At 43.6% G+C, this 21,106-nt stretch overlaps 1 protein-coding gene across 1 annotated transcript; it reads right to left on the bottom strand.

Annotated features, from left to right (window-relative positions):
• Positions 1-1,889: 1,889 nt before the first annotated feature.
• On the bottom strand, positions 1,890-2,784 carry LOC146689326 (uncharacterized). The gene is made up of 2 exons (XM_085436168.1): positions 2,407-2,784; positions 1,890-2,315 (listed from the first exon to the last, which is right to left on the bottom strand). Exons 1-2 carry the CDS (start codon positions 2,782-2,784, stop codon positions 1,890-1,892), a joined length of 804 nt encoding a protein of 267 aa, XP_085292294.1.
• Between the last annotated feature and the right edge of the window lie 18,322 nt (positions 2,785-21,106).

The following is a 21,106-nucleotide window of genomic DNA, read 5'->3' as shown; positions in this document are numbered from 1 at the left end:
ATAAACCTTCCACCTCCATGCAGAAAAGAACTCCTCTATGGGGTTGAGGAAAGGTGAATAGGGTGGAAGGAAGAGACTTACCAGTCTTGGGTGGACTTCAAACCATGTTGTTATTGCTTGCGAGTGATGGAAAGCCACATTGTCCCAGGTAATTACAAAGGTCCTCATGTTTTCACCCTCCTGACCCTGCTCTGGAACCAGGCGCTGCACACATGGTAATGTTTGCCCCTCTCTGTCCTGGCACATCAACTGTGGCCCTTTTTCCAATTACATTTCGTCCACGTCGACGCCTTTTGGCCAGATTGAATCCTGCCTCATCGATGTATATGAATTCATGAGGGGCCTGGTTGGCCTCCAATTCCATAACTCTCTGAAACAAAGTTCATGTAAGTCATGTTATTACTGTATACCATACTGTACTGTAACCTAGTATTGTGTAGGTTACCTACTTGCAAAGTGCAAAGCTTATAGAACTGGACATTGGATTGAATATACACTATACCTGGACATATTGTCGTCGTAGCTCCTTGACCCTCTCACTGTTCCTCTCAAAGGGAACAGTGTAGAGCTGCTTCATCCGCACTCTGTGTTTGGACAATGTCCGCGTAATGGTTGTGAGGCTGATTCTATCGATATTGTCAAATATCTCATGGTCCGCCACAATTCTAGTTTGAATTTCACGCAGTTTTATTGCATTATTTGCAGTAACCATTTCTACAATGGCAAGCTCCTGATCATTACTGAGGAGCTTTCCTCTTCCCCCAGAGGGTGGAAGACGTTGCATTCTTTAGAAAGACAAAAAATTCAACATATGCATTACTGTATGACCATATTGACATGTCAAGTGAGAATAGAAACAATCCATGTAAAATGCAATACTTACCTGTTGGTTTGTTGAAAGATGCGTATAATGGAGGCAACCGTTGACCGCCTCAAATTGGGCTGCATTCTTTCACCAGCCTCTCTTAGTGAAAGACCATGGTTGATTACATGGTCAATGATAGTGGCACGAATTTCATCACTGACTACTGTTCTTGCAGCCCTTGGAATGCCACCACCACGCATTCTTACACCTCTACCTTGCCCTCTCCTTGGGCCTGCTCTTCTCCCTGGGCCCCTTGCTCTTACTCTTCCTCGACCAGACATTACAGTGTTTGTCTTTTTTTTGTTTCCAAAAACATCACTCCTCAAGGTCTTGCCTTATAAATCCCACTGAGTCTAAGCCAGAATGGAAGAAGCTGTGGTTGGCCCAATTTACCAAACATAAATCAGCTGTGTGTCAATTATTCAATTGTTTGTTTATTATCAGCTGAGATATATTTTTGATATTGATATTGTTTTTGTACTGATATCATTGCAGAAGCAGAGGTTTTTATACTGTATCTAAGGTTTGGAATATTGTTTTTGCTATTGTGGGATGTTGTGTGTTAACATTCGTAGATACTACAAAAACAGTCCATAATTTTGTTGGGAGGTATAGCTTGTCTGTTAAGAAAATGTAAGCATTGTGGAAATGTGTTCACTGACTGCATATTGGGTGAACACGACATGAAATGTGTGAATGGTATGGCCACAACAGACCGATTCTGTGCTAATTGTGTTTAGAGTTTTGCAAATGTGACAACTGTTTGGACAAACGCTTGTTCGCGACTGAAAAAATCTGTAATGATAGCCATACATGTGTATACTTTTGCTAGGAGTGTGTTGGAAATTTGGTAATTGAGTGTTGTGCAGTGAATTGTGCTTACAGTTTTGCAAAGTGTGTGTTACAAAATTGCAAACTGAGTGCAAAGCAGTTTTTGTGCTTTTAGTTTTGCAAACTCAGTGAGTGGTTTTGCTATAAGTCTGAATAGTTTTAGAGATTGTGCTACAGGAATCACAGTTAGGGTTTAAGCATTCAGAAAAAACTGTAAGAATGGAGAGCATGGAGGGAGGTTGAGTGCCATGAAGGATGGGTGGTCTGTAAACCAGTTGCGGACCAAAGCAGCCCTATGGAAGCTAATATTGTCCCATATGATGACATATCGGGTCTGCCCTGGTCTCTGAACAGTGAGCATGTCATGTAAGGTGTCCAGGAATGCAATAATGTGTGCAGTGTTGTATGGGCCTATGGTTGCATAATGGTGAACAACACCATTTTGGCTTATAGCTGCAGACATGGTTATGTTACCACCATGTTGTCCTGGGACATTGATGATGGCACGGTGTCCAATAATGTTCCTGCCACATCTCCTGGTTTTACTGAGGTTAAAACCGGCCTCATCTACAAAAAGTAGCTCATGTCCCATTGCATCTGCTTCTAGTTCCATCACTCTCTGGACAAGACAAAACAAATGCAACACATCAGGCCCATGCACAGCACTACAGTATGCACTTCCAAATTCAGAACCAATGACACTAGCTTACCTGCACGTAGTCATATCGCAGTTGCTTTACACGTTCTATGTTTCTCTCGAAAGGAACTCTGTAAATTTGCTTCATTCTTATTCTGTTGCGCGCAAGTACACGACTTAGTGCAGAAATGCTTGCACTGTGTATATTTTGAAAGATGGTGTCATTATCAATTATGCGCTGCTGTATTTCGTGCAGTCTTATTGCATTATTGGCAATCACCATGTTCACTATATGGGTCTCTTGCTCTGGAGTGAACATTCTGCCTCTGCCCCCAACATCTGGACGTCTAGCAATTCTGTAAAGTAACAATTTCAGTATTTTTGCATGTATGGTACTGTTGTGTTTCTCATTAGAGTATGGCAGTGCTACAAAGTACTTACCGATTCTCATTTTGAAATGTCCTAATGATGCTTGCCACAGTGTAGCGGCTCAGTTTAGGCTGAACCCGTTGGCCAGCTTCCCTCAGGGTCATCCCATGGTTGATGACATGGTCCACTATTGTAGCTCTGATGTCATCAGTTATTCTGTTTCTTACTCTTCTTACCCTTCCTCTTTCCCCTCCTCGTCCTCTTCTTGCTCCTCCTTGTCCTCTTCCTCTAACTTCCTCTAACCCTCTTGCTTGTTCACCTCCACGTCCTCTTCCTCCAACTTCTTCACCTCCACGTTCTCTCCCTCGGCCTCCTCTGATTCTCACTCTTCTCACTCTTACTGCTCCTTCCATTGTACTCCACATAGACAGCTTACCTGTGGCCTGTTTATAGTGCTTAGGCTGATTGCAAAGTGGACTAATTATCTAAAACAGTTTTCACATGTGAACGTGTGCCAGACAGTTGGCAAAATAGTGTTAATGATAGCCATACATGTGTATAATTTTGCTTGGAGTGTGTTGGAAATTTGGTAATTGAGTGTAAGCAGTGAGTTGTGTTTAAAGTTCTGCAAAAAGAGTGCTGTGCAGTGAATTGTGCCTACAGTTTTGCAAGTGTGTGTTACAAAATTGCAAACTGAGTGCAAAGCAGTGTTTGTGCTTTTAGTTTTGCAAACTCAGTGAGTGGTTTTGCTATAAGTATTAACAGTTTTAGGAATTGTGCTATAAGAATCACAGTTAGGGTTAAAGCCTTCAGAAAAAACTGTAATATAGCATCCACCATCTCCTGCTTGCATATTTCTGAAAACATCTTAGTGGTGTGGCAGCCACGAGTGAGCCAGCCCTGCAAACCCTGTGGATGGACGATGCAGTGGACAGTGGGAGGAAGCATCCTAAAGCTCTCTTTGCAGACCACCCTGTGTGATTCTCCACTCGCTGACCAGAAAAGACAAACCGCAGGTCTCAGTTGCAGCACCCCCTCCATGTCTGATCTTCAGCAACACTGCCAGAGACTTCCTGTAATCTATTACAGTTGTTCAAGAAACGGTCCAGGAACAGGTCACTCGGGTTAATCCTGTGTGAACAACTGAAAATATTGTTTTTCCATCTTTACATACTGTGTATTTGAAATATTCATGTTTAATTGTTATTGTTATTTATTTATTGCTATCAAATAAATATCCATGTAATATTGTTCAAAGTTAGCATTATGTTCATACATGTTAAAAATGCCTGTAAATCAAATTGAGTTCAGTGACAATTACTGTTTGTTTGAATCAATTTATTAATAACATAAAACCTTTAAACTAATGCAACACATATAACAATGTAACAAATATATTCAAATAAATAAATGTCTCAATACATAACTCATTTGGGAACTAATCTTTCTAGAAGTGAACACAGTCTGTCCATCCTCTCCCTGCTCCCCTCTCCTCAGCCCCTCTTTGCTGCCTCATGTCCTCTCTGATGAGGTCTAGCAGCTCATCATTCCTGTCTCTTTTCCTCCTTCTCCCTGTCGTAGGTGGCTGAGCCGCTTCGTCATTGCTGTTGTTTTGGTCACCCACTGCTGTGCTTGGCCCTGGGGTGTCCTCAGGGAGAGAGGACATTAGGACAGGAGGCTTAATGGAAGGCATCTGTCCTATCACCTCATCCATGAGGGCAAACTAGGGCCAAGTAGCAGCAGTGGGCTTCCCACTGACTCCCTCTCCTGAGCCTGGATACTTGCAATCCTAAAGGCAGAGGAAATCAAAAATGATAGCAGGCAAATAAAAACACCACAGTAACTCTTAGTAATTGCACATTTATTAACTTGTGTTCTTAAGAATTATCTTCTTGATAACACACATATGTACTTTGTATTTTGAGTTATCTCATGTCTTCTGGCCTGCAAGGGGGTGACTTTCCCCTGCAGGCCCATCTTCTCCAGAATTGTCCTGACCACAGACAACAAATAAGAGAAGAAAGGAAACCGTGGCAACTATGTTAATCCCTAAATCAAAAGTTTTCACAGCAGAACACCAGAGGAACACCGTCTGGACATCACAGGTTCTGTACAGCAGCGGTCTGTGAGTCGTTTGGTACCGGGCCACGAGAGTTGAGGCTCCGCTGTGAAATTTATGGTTTTCAGGGTTATTATCTTTAACTCGGTTTCCCTGGGTCTTTCCCTTGTTGTAGCTGTGTGTCTTATTTTGAAAGAAATATTTACACGTTACCATAGCGACCAGAGAGTATTAAGCGGCAGAGAGGAGGATGTTACTCTCAATGTTGAGGCATTTTCAGGATGACGCTGCTAATAAAGTTACACAATTAGACAGTACATTCACGTTTATTATATTTACAAAATACCACAGTTTTTGTCTTGGTCGGATCATTTTATGTGGTTGTATTCATCCGCGATACCTTAAAGGCCGCTCTGTGTCTGACATAAACAGGTCTGTGGTGCAAAAAAGGTTGGGGACCGCTGCTGTACAGCGTGAAGGTTAATAGGACCGTACTCATATGAATATGATGTGTTAATTTATTTATTCTTGTACATCCAAGCCGTAGTGGCCCAATTCTTCACCCCAGTGAAGAGGTGATTGTTTTCTCCTCGTTTTAATAAATTAAGCTGTTTGGTCTTTGTTCCCCACAACATGTCACCAATTCGAAAAAATCTAAATTAGCTGTATGTAAGTGGCAATACATGAAAAATTGCGGGACCTGCGATACAAGCTGGTTTACGGTTATTTTAAATAAAAGAAACATGTCTATGCAGATGCCCAAAGCTTAACAACACAACAGCTATAACAATTTAAGTTTTGTACAACCAGATGTTCATATACTTACATTTGAAAGTGTTTTCCTCTCCTGCTTCGACCACCATCGTTATCAGAAACAAATCTCCTCTATGACCCGCAATGAATCCTGGGATATAGTAGGACATGAAGGATACATCGGACCCATCCTTAGAATTCAGGGCAAATTTATGCTGCTCACCCCTGTCCTTGGTTTCTTTCTTTATTCCTTTCACTGCCTCGATCACCTGCTTCGACACTCATCCGCAAACATCCTTTATTTCGACACATACGCACCATGCGCTCAACGGCAGCACATTTACATCAGTCAGACAGCGCACACAGTCATATAAGATACACACACACTTAAGCCAAGCCTACTCATATTAGTAACTATGCATACACAAAGTCAGACTCAGGGAGCATCTCGCCACACATTTTTTCTCTCTCTCCTTCTCTTTATTTATGAACAAGTGACATATTCTCTCCACCTGTCTAAGCGACGCACACAGCATACATCCCTAGTTATACACAAACATCTATGGGTACACTGAGGTTCATTACATGGAATATAAATGGAGCTGGCTCCAGAGAAAAGAGGTTAAAAATATTTAACCAACTCAAAAAACTACAGACAGATGTTGTCCTATTACAAGAGACCCACAGACCTCTTAGAGGTTCGAATGAACTTAAAACACCTGAGTTTCCCAATGTGTTCTCAGCTTGTTATAATTCTAGACAAAGGGGAGTAGCAATTTTAATACATAAAAATATTAATTTCACAGTACTCGATACAGTTATAGATCCAGAGGGCAGATTCTTAATCATTAAACTATCTATACTTGATAAAAAGCTATGTATTGCAAGTGTATATGGTCCAAATGTTGATGATCCCTCATTCTTTCACGGTTTTTTCAGTGCACTCTCTGAACACTTAGATGGCACACTTGTTCTTGGAGGCGATCTCAACCTTGGACTAAATGAAGACATGGATAGGCTCAATACAGCAGGAACTCAGCGTAATTGGCAGTCCACAAATATAATCAAACAGTATATGAGTGACTTTGGTCTTTGCGATGCATGGCGCTCCCTTCACCCCACCAGTAAGGAATATACTTTTTTCTCACATGTCCACCACTCCTACTCTCGTCTGGATTATTTTTTGGTCAGCAGCTCACTGCTGAACGACATTTCAGACACTGAGATTCACCCTATAGCTGTCAGCGATCATGGTCCTGTATCTTTAACACTAATGCACAAGAATAATACTACGCCAAGAAAAAACTGGAGATTTAATATATCACTACTTAAAGATGAAGACTTTATTAAATATTTTAAAAAAGAGTGGACTTTATATTTGGACTATAATGACACTCCCGAAACATCAGCTTCTGTTCTATGGGAAGCAGGGAAAGCTGTGATGAGAGGTAAAATAATTTCTTTCTCATCACATAAAAAGAAAAAAGAAAACAAAAATATTCAGGAATTAGAAAAAAAACATCAAATCACTAGAAGAAGCCTACGCGTCCCACCAAGATCAGGAAACATTGAACAAAATACGCAAAACAAAACTAGAATTAAATGAGATAATTGATAAAAAAAAAAAAAATTCTTAGTACAAAGACTACGGCTACAAAATTATGAACATGGTAATAAATCCGGTCAATTTCTAGCAAACCAGCTAAAAATAAATAAAGAAAAAACAACTATATGTGCTGTTCAAGATTCATCTGGGAACACATTATATGAACCGATACAAATAAACAACATTTTCAGGTATTTCTATAAAACGTTGTATTCACCACAAATAAACCCATCTAAAAAAGAAATTGATCAGTTTTTGGACAACATAACTCTTCCAAAATTATTAGACACTCAAGCAATGGCACTGGATTCACCACTGACACCAGGTGAACTCCAGGAAGCCCTGATAAGTATGCCCAATAATAAGGCTCCAGGTCCAGACGGCTTTCCTGCAGAATTCTACAAAGAATTCTGGTCGATTCTAGCACCAGTTTTCTACAGAACGTTGTTGGAAATAAAAGAAAACGGCAGACTTCCATCAAATATGAATTCTGCAAACATTAATCTCCTGCTAAAACCAGGCAAAGACCCTGTATATCCCTCAAGCTATCGTCCAATATCCCTTATAAATGTAGACCTTAAAATAATCTGTAAAGCTCTCTCAAAGAGACTGGAGAAAATAACCCCCCTCTTAATTCATCCTGACCAAACTGGTTTCATAAAAGGTAGGCACTCATCAACAAATACACGTAGATTACTTAATTTGATAGACTACTCATACAGTAAAAACCTAGAAACTACAATATTCTCTTTAGACGCAGAAAAAGCATTTGACAGAGTTAACTGGAAATTTCTATTTGCAACTTTACACAAATTTGGTTTTGGATCCTCTTTCATCAACTGGTTAAAAATATTATATAATTCCCCAACAGCTTGTGTCAGAACAAATGACCAGACATCCTCCAGCTTGTGTCTCTTGAGGGGCACCAGGCAGGGATGCCCACTCTCCCCTTCACTGTTTGCAATTTTTATTGAACCACTAGCAGCAGCAATTAGACAGAATTCAGTAATTAAGGGCATAAAATGCAAGAACGTGGAACATAAAATCAGCCTTTATGCGGATGATGTGTTACTCTTTCTCCAAAATTCACAAACCAATATCTCTGGGGTGATTGAATTGATAAACTCTTTTGCAAGAATATCAGATTACTCAATTAACTGGTCAAAATCTACAGTCCTACCGATTAATTGCTCCTTCCATAATTCCTCTTCTACACCACTGCAATCGGGAAATATAAAATATTTAGGTATTAATGTTTCTCCCAAGCTTGCAGATCTAACTAAATTAAACCATATCCCACTTTTAAAGAAGGTAGAAGATGATCTGGCTAGATGGAAATGTCTACCCATATCACTCATGGGAAGGGTTGCCGCTATAAAAATGATGGTCTTACCAAAAATAAATGATTTATTCTCAATGATCCCAACTAAACCGCCACAAGATTGGTTCAGATCGCTAGATTCATGTATGTCCAAATTCCTTTGGAAAAATAAACCCCCACGTATAAGCTTAAAAACACTACAAAAGACCAAGGATAAAGGAGGACTAGAACTGCCTAACTTTCAGCACTACTTCTTAGCCAACAGGCTTCAGTTTATCTCAGGATGGCTAAAACATACCCTCTTAGATGAACCTTGGCTAGATGTAGAACAAGCACTTTGCAATAATCTAGAGATCTCAGACCTACCATTTATCAGCTCAAACATCCAACGACATGAATGCTTTAAAAGCATCAACATCAGCTCTTCTCTGACAGCATGGTGGGAGTTTCTAAAATTGACGGCGTCTTCATTAATCCCATGCAAACGTACACCTATCTGGAACAACCCTGACATATTACAAAACAATAATATGATAAACTTTTCAGATTGGAGTGGTAAAGGAATCAAATATTTAGAACATATACTAGAAGGAACAGAATTTATTTCATTTGACGGACTAGTTACACAATATGGGATCAACAAGAAAAGATTTTTAGAATATCAACAAATTAAATCCATAGTAAAAAAGAAATTTAAACCGGGTCGAGTTGAACTACAAACACCACCAAGTGTGGTTCAATTTCTTACTCTTAAAACCCCCAAATTACTATCCAAAATATACAGAATGCTTTCTAAAACAGATGAATCAATATCACTTCCTATTGCAAAATGGGAAGCGGATTTATCAGTTAACTTAGACCTAAACTTCTGGTCTCAGATTTGCTTAAAAACCTTTCATCTAATTAGAAATCCCAGTCTTCAATTAATTCAATACAAAATATTACATAGAGTGCACTATACAGGTCATCGGATGTTCAAGATGGGCTTTACGTCTACCAACAACTGCTCACACTGCCAAACCAATTCACCGGACAATTATATCCACGCTCTTTGGTTCTGTCCACCAGTTCAGAAGTTTTGGCGCGAGATATGTGAAGACTTATCGAAGTGTCTGAAATGTAACATTCCAACTTCCCCCTTAGTGTGTTTGTTGGGCAGCTTAGATAATGTCACTTCAGAAAAGAATATTGCCCATATGGTTTTCACTGCCCTATGCATAGCCAAGAAAACTGTCCTCATGAACTGGAAAAATAAAAGTAATCTTAATTCTAACCAATATAGAAATTATCTATTAGATTACATTAGTCTTGATACAGCCTCTGCCACCACATCAGATCAATTGCTCTGGGCTCCTTTGATCAGCTCCATCACCTAGTGGGGGTGGGGGGTCATAGTTTGGTCCCGCCTTCACTGTTGTGATTGGTGTGGGGGTAGGGACAGGCTTAGGGCGTCGGGGGGTTCCCCGGAGGCATCTTCCTTGGGGGGCTCAACCCGGGGTAGCGGTCATGTCCGGTTAGGGGCTCTGTTGGCTCTCAGGTGGCTGTTTCCTCGCGGCTGCGTGCAGCGGGGCTAGGGGAGGGTCTGTGCTGACGGACGTGGGTTACTGACCTGGTAGCCTGGCTGCCCCTGGGTGGGTCCGGGATGGGCGTGAGGTTCTGGGGGCGCTCCGTCTCTGGGCTGGGGCCCGGGCCGGGCCTCGGGGGCTTAGGTCCTGGTTGGTGTGTTGCCGGGGTTGTGGGCGGGTGGGTGCATGGGGGCCCAGCCCTGGAGCAGGGTGCCGCCGGTGCATCGAGCCACCTGGGGGGCTCTTCAACTGGTGGGGGAGATTGTCACATCTTGCAGGAGCTTTCCTCTCCTCGGGAGCTCTCTCTGCAGGAGGGGGAGATACAGGAGAGGTGGAGGAAGATCTCAGCCTGGGTGTTTATTGTCTTATGTAGTCTGGAAGATGAGTGGATGGTGGGGTGGGTGCAGTTTTCTCTGTGGTGGGGTTGGGTGGACTGTCCCGGGCTCTGTGGGGCCGGGAGGCGCTGCTGCACTGGGCCCCGGTCTGGATGGGCCTGGGCCCCCTTTCCCTGGCGGGTCGCGGAGTATGGGGGTGCCTACTGGGGTCAGCGGGGGAGCTGGCCCCAGGGAGGGGTCACTTGCCCCTCCCTTCCTTCCCTCCCCATCTCCAGCTGCCTCCCTCTTCCCGCTTCACCACAACCACCCACACACGCAGGACCTTGGAGTAGGGGTATGTCACCAGGGTGCAGAGGAGGCTACCCCCCCCGTCCCCCCCCCCCCCCCCCCCCCCCGTCCCCTTCTGGCTGCCTCTGCCTCAATTTTATCCCACAACTTAGACATTCACATTACTCACACTCTCATTACACATACATATAGGATCTTGGGGGTGGGCACGATACACGGAATCCAAAGTACCATCAGGGTGTACACCCCACCCCTGGCGTCGTTGCCCACCTCTCAAGGTTAAATACACGTAGACATTGAGGGCTAGCAGGAGGGACCATGCGCTTACCTGCTGCTCTCTGGCAGGTAGCTCCATGCCCTCCTGGGTTTTAAATGCACCTTAGAACACACATGCATCAACACTACAATGAGCGGGTGGAGGGAGGTTTGGAGTCTTCTCTCACCCCCATTCTCTACGACCTGCTGGAGCGGGGGGGCTAGGAGGAGGAGTTGGCCGTCCGACTGCGGTCTGGAGTGTGGGGCCTCCCTGCTGCTGCGGAGTCGGGGCGGTCTGCCTCCCCCCACCGCAGGGAAAAGGGTAACACCACCTGGGTCTGGGTGCAGTTCCCCCTCCAGGGGCAAGGGTACCTAGACCCGGTTTGTAGAGTAAGCTTGGGGAGTGTGATCGTGTTTACAGCGTCTCTTTATGTCTGTCTCCACGTTGGTTGAGTGTGGAGTAAGTGTATATGAGAGCATGAGGGTGGGAATGGACGTTTGTATATGTGTGTGCCTGTATTTCTGTGTCTATATGTCAGGTTGGGTGTCAGGCGCCACCTCTCTGGGGACATCTTAGGCCCTCCAAGGTTTGGAGGCCTATCTCCCCCTACCACCACTTCCCTGCCAGTGGCGGACTCCCTCAGACATCGGTGCGTTGGTGGTTCTTTGTGTCCGGGGATGGGCGTCCAGGTACACACCGGCTCACTCCTTGGCGGCCGCTTATCGGGGCCTGGAGCCTGGGGCCCGCTCGGGCCACTTCGGAGGTGGGGTGCCCCCGGCCTCTCGGCCTGGGGCTCGGTCACTCAGGCACGGCTGGCTGCCGGCGGAGCGCACGGCGGCTGCTGAGTGAGCCCTCATCTGGGACTCTCCTCAGCTCTTTCTGGGACAGTGGCGCGGCTGCCCCTCTGTTGGTCTTCCTTGGTCTGTTGTGTTCTGGGGGCCTCTGGATGTCTGGAGTTTTGATCTCCTCCATACCTGCTTCATGCCCTGGAGGACGGGGCTGTGGCCCCCCCCCCACACCCTCTAGCAGATCATTACATGAAGGAACCTTTAAAAAAAAAAAACAAGCGCGTCCATGCTCACAGGTGTACACACGGGTGATCACACCCACAAACTACACCCTTTTTGGCTCCTACCTCAAAGCACACTGTGTTCTGTTGATCTTATGTGCTGCAAAATAATGTTTAATATTTAGTATTCACTGTCATATTCCCATATATCATTGTGATGTTGTTTATTCTATTACTCTTGTTCTCTTCTGCTTGTTTTCTTTTTTCTTTCTCAGCAGGTGATCCAGGTCATTGATATATGCATTTTTTTTCTCTTTCTTTTTTTTTATTCTGCTCATTCTGTTGGTTTCTGTTTTTTGCCCTTCTCCCCCGTCCCTCTTCTCAGCTGTTTCTCTTTCCCTCTTTCTTTCTCCCCTTCTTTCCCCCAGTCAAGTCTGTCCCGTATTCAGTAAATGAAAATAAAATAAACAATAAAAGGTGAATCAAATGGACCATTACGGCAAGGCTGGGATGGTCAATTTGGTAAAGTAAATTCGTTGGGCATCTTTCTTTGCCTTTAGACAACAATTCTGATGGCAAAAGAGCCAAACGGGACAGGCAAAAAAAAAGAAAAAAAAAAAAGAAAAGTTCCGGATGCTTTAAACCTGGATGAAAGTGAAAAATCTGTTTTAATACTCCTGGAAACCACCTGTGATTTGGCTTGGAAGCAAAAAAAAGGCTAGGTCACCGTGACTCCACATGAGAGCCACTGGCAGACTGAGAAAGGTTAGACTACTGGCTCCTCCGGCCCTCCACACATCCTCATACAAGAAACACTTAACCTTCTTGGTGTGCAAAGCAGAGGTCGTGCTCTGAGTGTATTTTAGTGGGAAATACGCGGTAGAGGGGAATAAGGAAACCCTCAAGTAAAGAGGAATACTTGTGCGCTTGTGTGTTCTTGAATGTGTCTGTCATTAGCACATTAAATGACAGAGGAAGTCCATCCATCACACATGGCATGGCTGGAGAGGACATAACCGCCAGTGGAGGTGTAATCACTTCCTGGCGCCCGATGCTTTGAGCACATGTACGTCCAGGAGTTGGTAAGATCACATGCTAATTGGTCGTGACTGTTTCCTGTGGCCTCGTTGAGACCTTTAATTGGCCGGTGAGTGATGGGCAGCTGGCTGGTGAGATGCCGCTGAGCCGTCTGGATGATACGAATGCGTCTGTGCTTCGAAAGGCCCGTCCCTCGGGGTCAATTCAAATGTCATAACTCGACGGGGACTGATGGATCGTGAAAGCGATCAACGCAAATGGAAGCCTCGTCTCACTGTCTCATTTTGTAATTACCGTGTGGCCAATATTTCTCAGAACAAATGTGGGTATTGTGTTCCTGAGCCGGATGACTCACTCAGACTTTACCAGTCAAAAGAAAGAAAAAAGAAAAATAGGGCTTCGCTCCTAATGAGAACACAGCTATTTGAAAACAGTGACAGCAACTCTATTGGCTGGCAGAACTGCAGAGAACATTATAGAGTAATTAGTTCTCTGAAGATTGCTTCTTATGTAACATAGGGTGTAACATACTAATGAACAATAATAATAAAAAAAACTTATCTGAATAAAAGAGTATACATCCGGTGGCCTCTAAACTTCCCAGGGAAAATCTGGAGGTAAACAAGTTGTTCAGAAGCCTATAAATAAAGTAATTAATTCCTCAACTGCTCCACTGGAGCTCCTTCACGGTCAAGCTGCAAAGGAGTGAGTCGGCATCCTCGCCTCACCACTCCCCTACCCGCCCAACACCAGAGCTGTAAATAAGAGAGGGAGAGAGAGCGGCTCTGAGCCAAAACGCTCTGGTTGGAGGCAGGTGTAGCCGGGCTATGAAAAACAAGAAACATAAAAAGCTTTTCGTGTGAGAAGAGAAGGGGAGATTTCAAGGGGAAGGCGAGTCAAGGGGAAGCGTTGTAGCGACAGAAAAAGGGAGCGAGGAGAACGGCGGGAAGGAACGGCGGAGGCGCGTCGCGACTGCCCCCTTTATCAGATGATATATATGCATGAGGATTTCCTCATCATCTCCACTGTCAATTTCCCGTCCCTCTGGAAAAAGAAAAAGAAGAAAAAAAAGAGAAGAAAAAGAAGAAAAGAAAAAAAAAAAAAAAAAAAGAATTCAGGGCAAAGAAGGACGCATTTGTTGCCACATTTTGAGCACTCTTTGAATTCGGACAGCCTTCGTCACGTCGCCGTGACATCATTGCCTCCAAATGTGGCATTGGCGCATCCTTCCCCTGAATTCGGACACAACTAACTCTCAAATTCGCGGAGAGGTAGGACGCATTTGTCGCAACATTTTGAGCACTCTTTGAATTTGGACAGCCTTTGCTGCGTCGCTGTGACGTCATTGCATCCAAATATAGCATTTTAAGCATCCTTCCCCTGAATTCGGACACAGCCACAGACTCACACGCAGGCATTGCAACAGAGGGAACAGAGACGTGGAACCAGGACAGACACTGACTGGACACGGGGATATCGCAGACAGGGGAGACAGCAACTGCAGAGACATAAACCATAGAAGAGAACTCTAACAAAGAAACCCAAGATTAGAAATGATAAATAGTATAATAAATTCAAAACCCTGGGTCAACGACCCAGGCATCCTAACACAGTTGTGTTTGAACACAATAAAGTTATTTGAAAATTAACTGTGTAAACATTCATTGGTACAACAGGTCGCACCTCATGAAAACTATAAAAGATACTTTTTCTAAACTTTAGGAAATTGATTGGCAAAACAAAACAAAAATATGTTGTGTAAACTTTAGGAAATACATTGCAAAAACAATAAAATATGAGTTAAGAAAAAGCACAATTATTAATTTTGTAAACACAAAAACAGTAGCTGAAGCAACTTTTCTCCTAAACTTGAAATTATAAGTTATCCATCAGAACCTAAAAACATAAATGCAGTGGGTTGCCTTGAGTTTTTAAGCTTTCGCAACGTTTTCTTTTTACAGTGTAGACGAAACCAAAGCTGCACCAGGTGAGCTACAGGTGCAGAGGTTTGCTTGATTAGAATATGTAGTAGGAATTGGTTTTCAGAGCCAGTAAATTTCATACATCATTTCATCATAAAATTCAGTTTGGTATTTGTTATATGATTCATACTAATGCTGCACTGATGTTCTCTCTCAGTTTTTTCCCACTCACATTTTTATGTGGTGACTTGCAGGAAGGAAAACCACAATGGTTATCATTTAGTAAAATCATTCTGTTAAAAAGATCCAAACACATCAAACACACACTTTACTGGTGAAAGTAACACTTTAAAAAATGCCTTATAAGTTTAATAATTGTGTTTAATATCACTCATGCATCTTATAAGTCTGTAGCTTCCTCCCTCTCCTAATACACTGCTGCTACACCTTTAAGTTTAAAAATAATGCTTTATGGTTTTCTTCACTAATGTTCTTAAGCTGTCACCTTGTCTACATGTTTTTTGCAACTTCGTTATCTTTACCACATCACAGCACTGTTTTTGTAATAGTTTGGTGCGTTGCTTCCTCCCGCTATACACAAATAAAGCCAAAGTGGTGCAGCTGTTACTGAAAGAGAGTGTGAAGAGGAAGATTTTGTAGACTTCTTCAGCCCATTGGTCCAGCATTTTGAGTCCACTTGAAAAAAACCTTAGACACCTGACAGTTTTACTTTGATTCTCTCAGCTGCTGACTCAGTGCTATTTAAGGGTTTGAGAATAAAGGCAGAGGCATTAGACCAGCTGTGTCCAACTCCAGACCTCAAGGGCCGGTGTCCTACAGGTTTTAGATCTCACTCTGGGTCAACACACTTGAATCTAATGATTAGTTTATTATCAGGCCTCTGGAGAACTTCAAGACATGTTGAGGAGGTAATTTAGCCATTTAAATTGGCTGTGTTTGATCATGCACACAACTAAAACCTGCAGGACACCGGCCCTTGAGGCCTGGAGTTGGACACCCCTGCTATACACCTACCTCCACTTTCCCCACAGAGGTCCGAGGGATCTTTCAGGGATGGTGAACTGATTGGTCAGTTGGTGGTGATTTCATACCAGCTCACCTAAATGTGTTTTAGGTTCACAGCACAAGTTACCGTGGTGATTTACCCTGGTAAAAAAAAAAAATACAATAACAAATCGACAAACACCTTAGCATAGAAAACCCAGTCTTCTCTCACCCCCATTCTCTGCGACCTGCTGGAGCGGGGGGGCTAGGAGGAGGAGTTGGCTGTCCGACTGCGGTCTGGAGTGTGGGGCCTCCCTGCTGCTGCGGAGTCGGAGCGGTCTGCCTCTCCCCACCGCAGGGAAAAGGGTAACACCACCTGGGTCTGGGTCCAGTTCCCCCCTCCAGGGACAGGGGTACCTAGACCCGGTTCATAGAGTACGCTTGGGGAGTGTGATCGTGTGTACAGCGTCTCTTTATGTCTGTCTCCACGTTGGTTGAGTGTGGAGTAAGTGCATATGAGAGCATGAGGGTGGGAATGGATGTTTGTATATGTGTGTGCCTGTATGTCTGTGTCTATATGTCAGGTTGGGTATCAGACGCCACCTCTCTAGGGACATCTCAAGCCCTCCAAGGTTTGGAGGTCTATCTCCCCCCACCACCACTTCCCCTGCCAGTGGCGGACTCCCTCAGACATCGGTGCGTTGGTGGTTCTTTGTGTCTGGGGATGGGCATCCAGGTACACACCGGCTCACTCCTTGGCGGCCGCTTATCGGGGCCTGGAGCCTGGGGCTCGCTCGGGCCACTTCGGAGGTGGGGTGCCCCCGGCCTCTCGGCCTGGGACTCGGTCACTCAGGCACGGCTGGCTGCTGGCGGAGCTCACGGGCGCGTCACTGCAACTCCCCCTGGCTTCTGCTCCACGACTGCTGAGTGAGCCCTCATCTGGGACTCTCCTCAGCTCTTTCTGGGACAGTGGCGCGGCTGCCCCTCTGTTGGTCTTCCTTGGTCTCTTGTGTTCTGAGGGACTCTGGATGTCTGGAGTTTTGATCTCCACTCCTGAAGAAATTCTATGACTCTGTTGTGGCTTCTGCTATCTTTTATGGCGTGGTCTGCTGGGGCGGCAGCATCTCTGCTGGGGACAGGAAGAGACTGAACAGGGTGATCCGAAGGGCCAGCTCTGTTCTAGGATGCCCTCTGGACCCAGTGGAGGTGGTGAGTGACAGGAGAACGGCGGCTAAGCTGTCATCCCTGATGGACAACATCTCCCACCCCATGCAGCAGACTGTGACAGCACTGAGCAGCTCCTTCAGTGGGAGACTGCGGCACCCACGGTGTGGGACGGAGAGATTTCGCAGGTCTTTCCTCCCCACTGCTGTCAGACTCCATAATAAAGACTTTAACTGATCAAGCACACACATCCATACATATGCAATAATACTAAGTGCAATAATCCTTTCTGTCATCGTTGTATTTTTACTCAGTTGTATATAGTATTTGTATTTGTATTCTATTTTTATCTTATTGTATATTTATTTTATTTTATTCTACTGTATATAGTATTTTATTTTATTCTATTCTGTACAGTTGTGTACTGTATTTATTCTTATTGTATTCTAATTTTTGCCTCATAACTTTTGCACTGTCCACTTCCTGCTGTGACAAAACAAATTTCCCACGTGTGGGACTAATAAAGGTTATCTTATACCTGCTTCATGCCCTGGAGGACGGGGCTGTGGCCCCCCCACACCCTCTAGCAGATCATTACATGAAGGAACCTTTAAAAAAAAAAAACAAGCGCGTCCATGCTCACAGGTGTTCACACGGGTGATCACACCCACAAACTACACCCTTTTTGGCTCCTACCTCAAAGCACACTGTGTTCTGTTGATCTTATGTGCTGCAAAATAATGTTTAATATTTAGTATTCACTGTCATATTCCCATATATCATTGTGATGTTGTTTATTCTATTACTCTTGTTCTCTTCTGCTTGTTTTCTTTTTTCTTTCTCAGCAGGTGATCCAGGTCATTGATATATGCATTTTTTTTCTCTTTCTTTTTTTTTTTCTGCTCATTCTGTTGGTTTCTGTTTTTTGCCCTTCTCCCCCGTCCCTCTTCTCAGCTGTTTCTCTTTCCCTCTTTCTTTCTCCCCTTCTTTCCCCCAGTCAAGTCTGTCCCGTATTCAGTAAATGAAAATAAAATAAACAATAAAAGGTGAATCAAATGGACCATTACGGCAAGGCTGGGATGGTCAATTTGGTAAAGTAAATCCGTTGGGCATCTTTCTTTGCCTTTAGACAACAATTCTGATGGCAAAAGAGCCAAACGGGACAGGCAAAAAAAAAAGAAAAAAAAAAAAGAAAAGTTCCGGATGCTTTAAACCTGGATGAAAGTGAAAAATCTGTTTTAATACTCCTGGAAACCACCTGTGATTTGGCTTGGAAGCAAAAAAAAGGCTAGGTCACCGTGACTCCACATGAGAGCCACTGGCAGACTGAGAAAGGTTAGACTACTGGCTCCTCCGGCCCTCCACACATCCTCATACAAGAAACACTTAACCTTCTTGGTGTGCAAAGCAGAGGTCGTGCTCTGAGTGTATTTTAGTGGGAAATACGCGGTAGAGGGGAATAAGGAAACCCTCAAGTAAAGAGGAATACTTGTGCGCTTGTGTGTTCTTGAATGTGTCTGTCATTAGCACATTAAATGACAGAGGAAGTCCATCCATCACACATGGCATGGCTGGAGAGGACATAACCGCCAGTGGAGGTGTAATCACTTCCTGGCGCCCGATGCTTTGAGCACATGTACGTCCAGGAGTTGGTAAGATCACATGCTAATTGGTCGTGACTGTTTCCTGTGGCCTCGTTGAGACCTTTAATTGGCCGGTGAGTGATGGGCAGCTGGCTGGTGAGATGCCGCTGAGCCGTCTGGATGATACGAATGCGTCTGTGCTTCGAAAGGCCCGTCCCTCGGGGTCAATTCAAATGTCATAACTCGACGGGGACTGATGGATCGTGAAAGCGATCAACGCAAATGGAAGCCTCGTCTCACTGTCTCATTTTGTAATTACCGTGTGGCCAATATTTCTCAGAACAAATGTGGGTATTGTGTTCCTGAGCCGGATGACTCACTCAGACTTTACCAGTCAAAAGAAAGAAAAAAGAAAAATAGGGCTTCGCTCCTAATGAGAACACAGCTATTTGAAAACAGTGACAGCAACTCTATTGGCTGGCAGAACTGCAGAGAACATTATAGAGTAATTAGTTCTCTGAAGATTGCTTCTTATGTAACATAGGGTGTAACATACTAATGAACAATAATAATAAAAAAACCTTATCTGAATAAAAGAGTATACATCCGGTGGCCTCTAAACTTCCCAGGGAAAATCTGGAGGTAAACAAGTTGTTCAGAAGCCTATAAATAAAGTAATTAATTCCTCAACTGCTCCACTGGAGCTCCTTCACGGTCAAGCTGCAAAGGAGTGAGTCGGCATCCTCGCCTCACCACTCCCCTACCCGCCCAACACCAGAGCTGTAAATAAGAGAGGGAGAGAGAGCGGCTCTGAGCCAAAACGCTCTGGTTGGAGGCAGGTGTAGCCGGGCTATGAAAAACAAGAAACATAAAAAGCTTTTCGTGTGAGAAGAGAAGGGGAGATTTCAAGGGGAAGGCGAGTCAAGGGGAAGCGTTGTAGCGACAGAAAAAGGGAGCGAGGAGAACGGCGGGAAGGAACGGCGGAGGCGCGTCGCGACTGCCCCCTTTATCAGATGATATATATGCATGAGGATTTCCTCATCATCTCCACTGTCAATTTCCCGTCCCTCTGGAAAAAGAAAAAGAAGAAAAAAAAGAGAAGAAAAAGAAGAAAAGAAAAAAAAAAAAAAAAAAAGAATTCAGGGCAAAGAAGGACGCATTTGTTGCCACATTTTGAGCACTCTTTGAATTCGGACAGCCTTCGTCACGTCGCCGTGACATCATTGCCTCCAAATGTGGCATTGGCGCATCCTTCCCCTGAATTCGGACACAACTAACTCTCAAATTCGCGGAGAGGTAGGACGCATTTGTCGCAACATTTTGAGCACTCTTTGAATTTGGACAGCCTTTGCTGCGTCGCTGTGACGTCATTGCATCCAAATATAGCATTTTAAGCATCCTTCCCCTGAATTCGGACACAGCCACAGACTCACACGCAGGCATTGCAACAGAGGGAACAGAGACGTGGAACCAGGACAGACACTGACTGGACACGGGGATATCGCAGACAGGGGAGACAGCAACTGCAGAGACATAAACCATAGAAGAGAACTCTAACAAAGAAACCCAAGATTAGAAATGATAAATAGTATAATAAATTCAAAACCCTGGGTCAACGACCCAGGCATCCTAACACAGTTGTGTTTGAACACAATAAAGTTATTTGAAAATTAACTGTGTAAACATTCATTGGTACAACAGGTCGCACCTCATGAAAACTATAAAAGATACTTTTTCTAAACTTTAGGAAATTGATTGGCAAAACAAAACAAAAATATGTTGTGTAAACTTTAGGAAATACATTGCAAAAACAATAAAATATGAGTTAAGAAAAAGCACAATTATTAATTTTGTAAACACAAAAACAGTAGCTGAAGCAACTTTTCTCCTAAACTTGAAATTATAAGTTATCCATCAGAACCTAAAAACATAAATGCAGTGGGTTGCCTTGAGTTTTTAAGCTTTCGCAACGTTTTCTTTTTACAGTGTAGACGAAACCAAAGCTGCACCAGGTGAGCTACAGGTGCAGAGGTTTGCTTGATTAGAATATGTAGTAGGAATTGGTTTTCAGAGCCAGTAAATTTCATACATCATTTCATCATAAAATTCAGTTTGGTATTTGTTATATGATTCATACTAATGCTGCACTGATGTTCTCTCTCAGTTTTTTCCCACTCACATTTTTATGTGGTGACTTGCAGGAAGGAAAACCACAATGGTTATCATTTAGTAAAATCATTCTGTTAAAAAGATCCAAACACATCAAACACACACTTTACTGGTGAAAGTAACACTTTAAAAAATGCCTTATAAGTTTAATAATTGTGTTTAATATCACTCATGCATCTTATAAGTCTGTAGCTTCCTCCCTCTCCTAATACACTGCTGCTACACCTTTAAGTTTAAAAATAATGCTTTATGGTTTTCTTCACTAATGTTCTTAAGCTGTCACCTTGTCTACATGTTTTTTGCAACTTCGTTATCTTTACCACATCACAGC

This window comes from Copadichromis virginalis, linkage group LG17 (genome assembly GCF_057382275.1).
Source record: "Copadichromis virginalis isolate Kocher_CV1m ecotype Utaka linkage group LG17, C_Virginalis_male_GT1.1, whole genome shotgun sequence".
Lineage (NCBI taxonomy): Eukaryota > Metazoa > Chordata > Actinopteri > Cichliformes > Cichlidae > Copadichromis > Copadichromis virginalis.
This window is presented reverse-complemented; position numbering and strand designations above follow the sequence as displayed.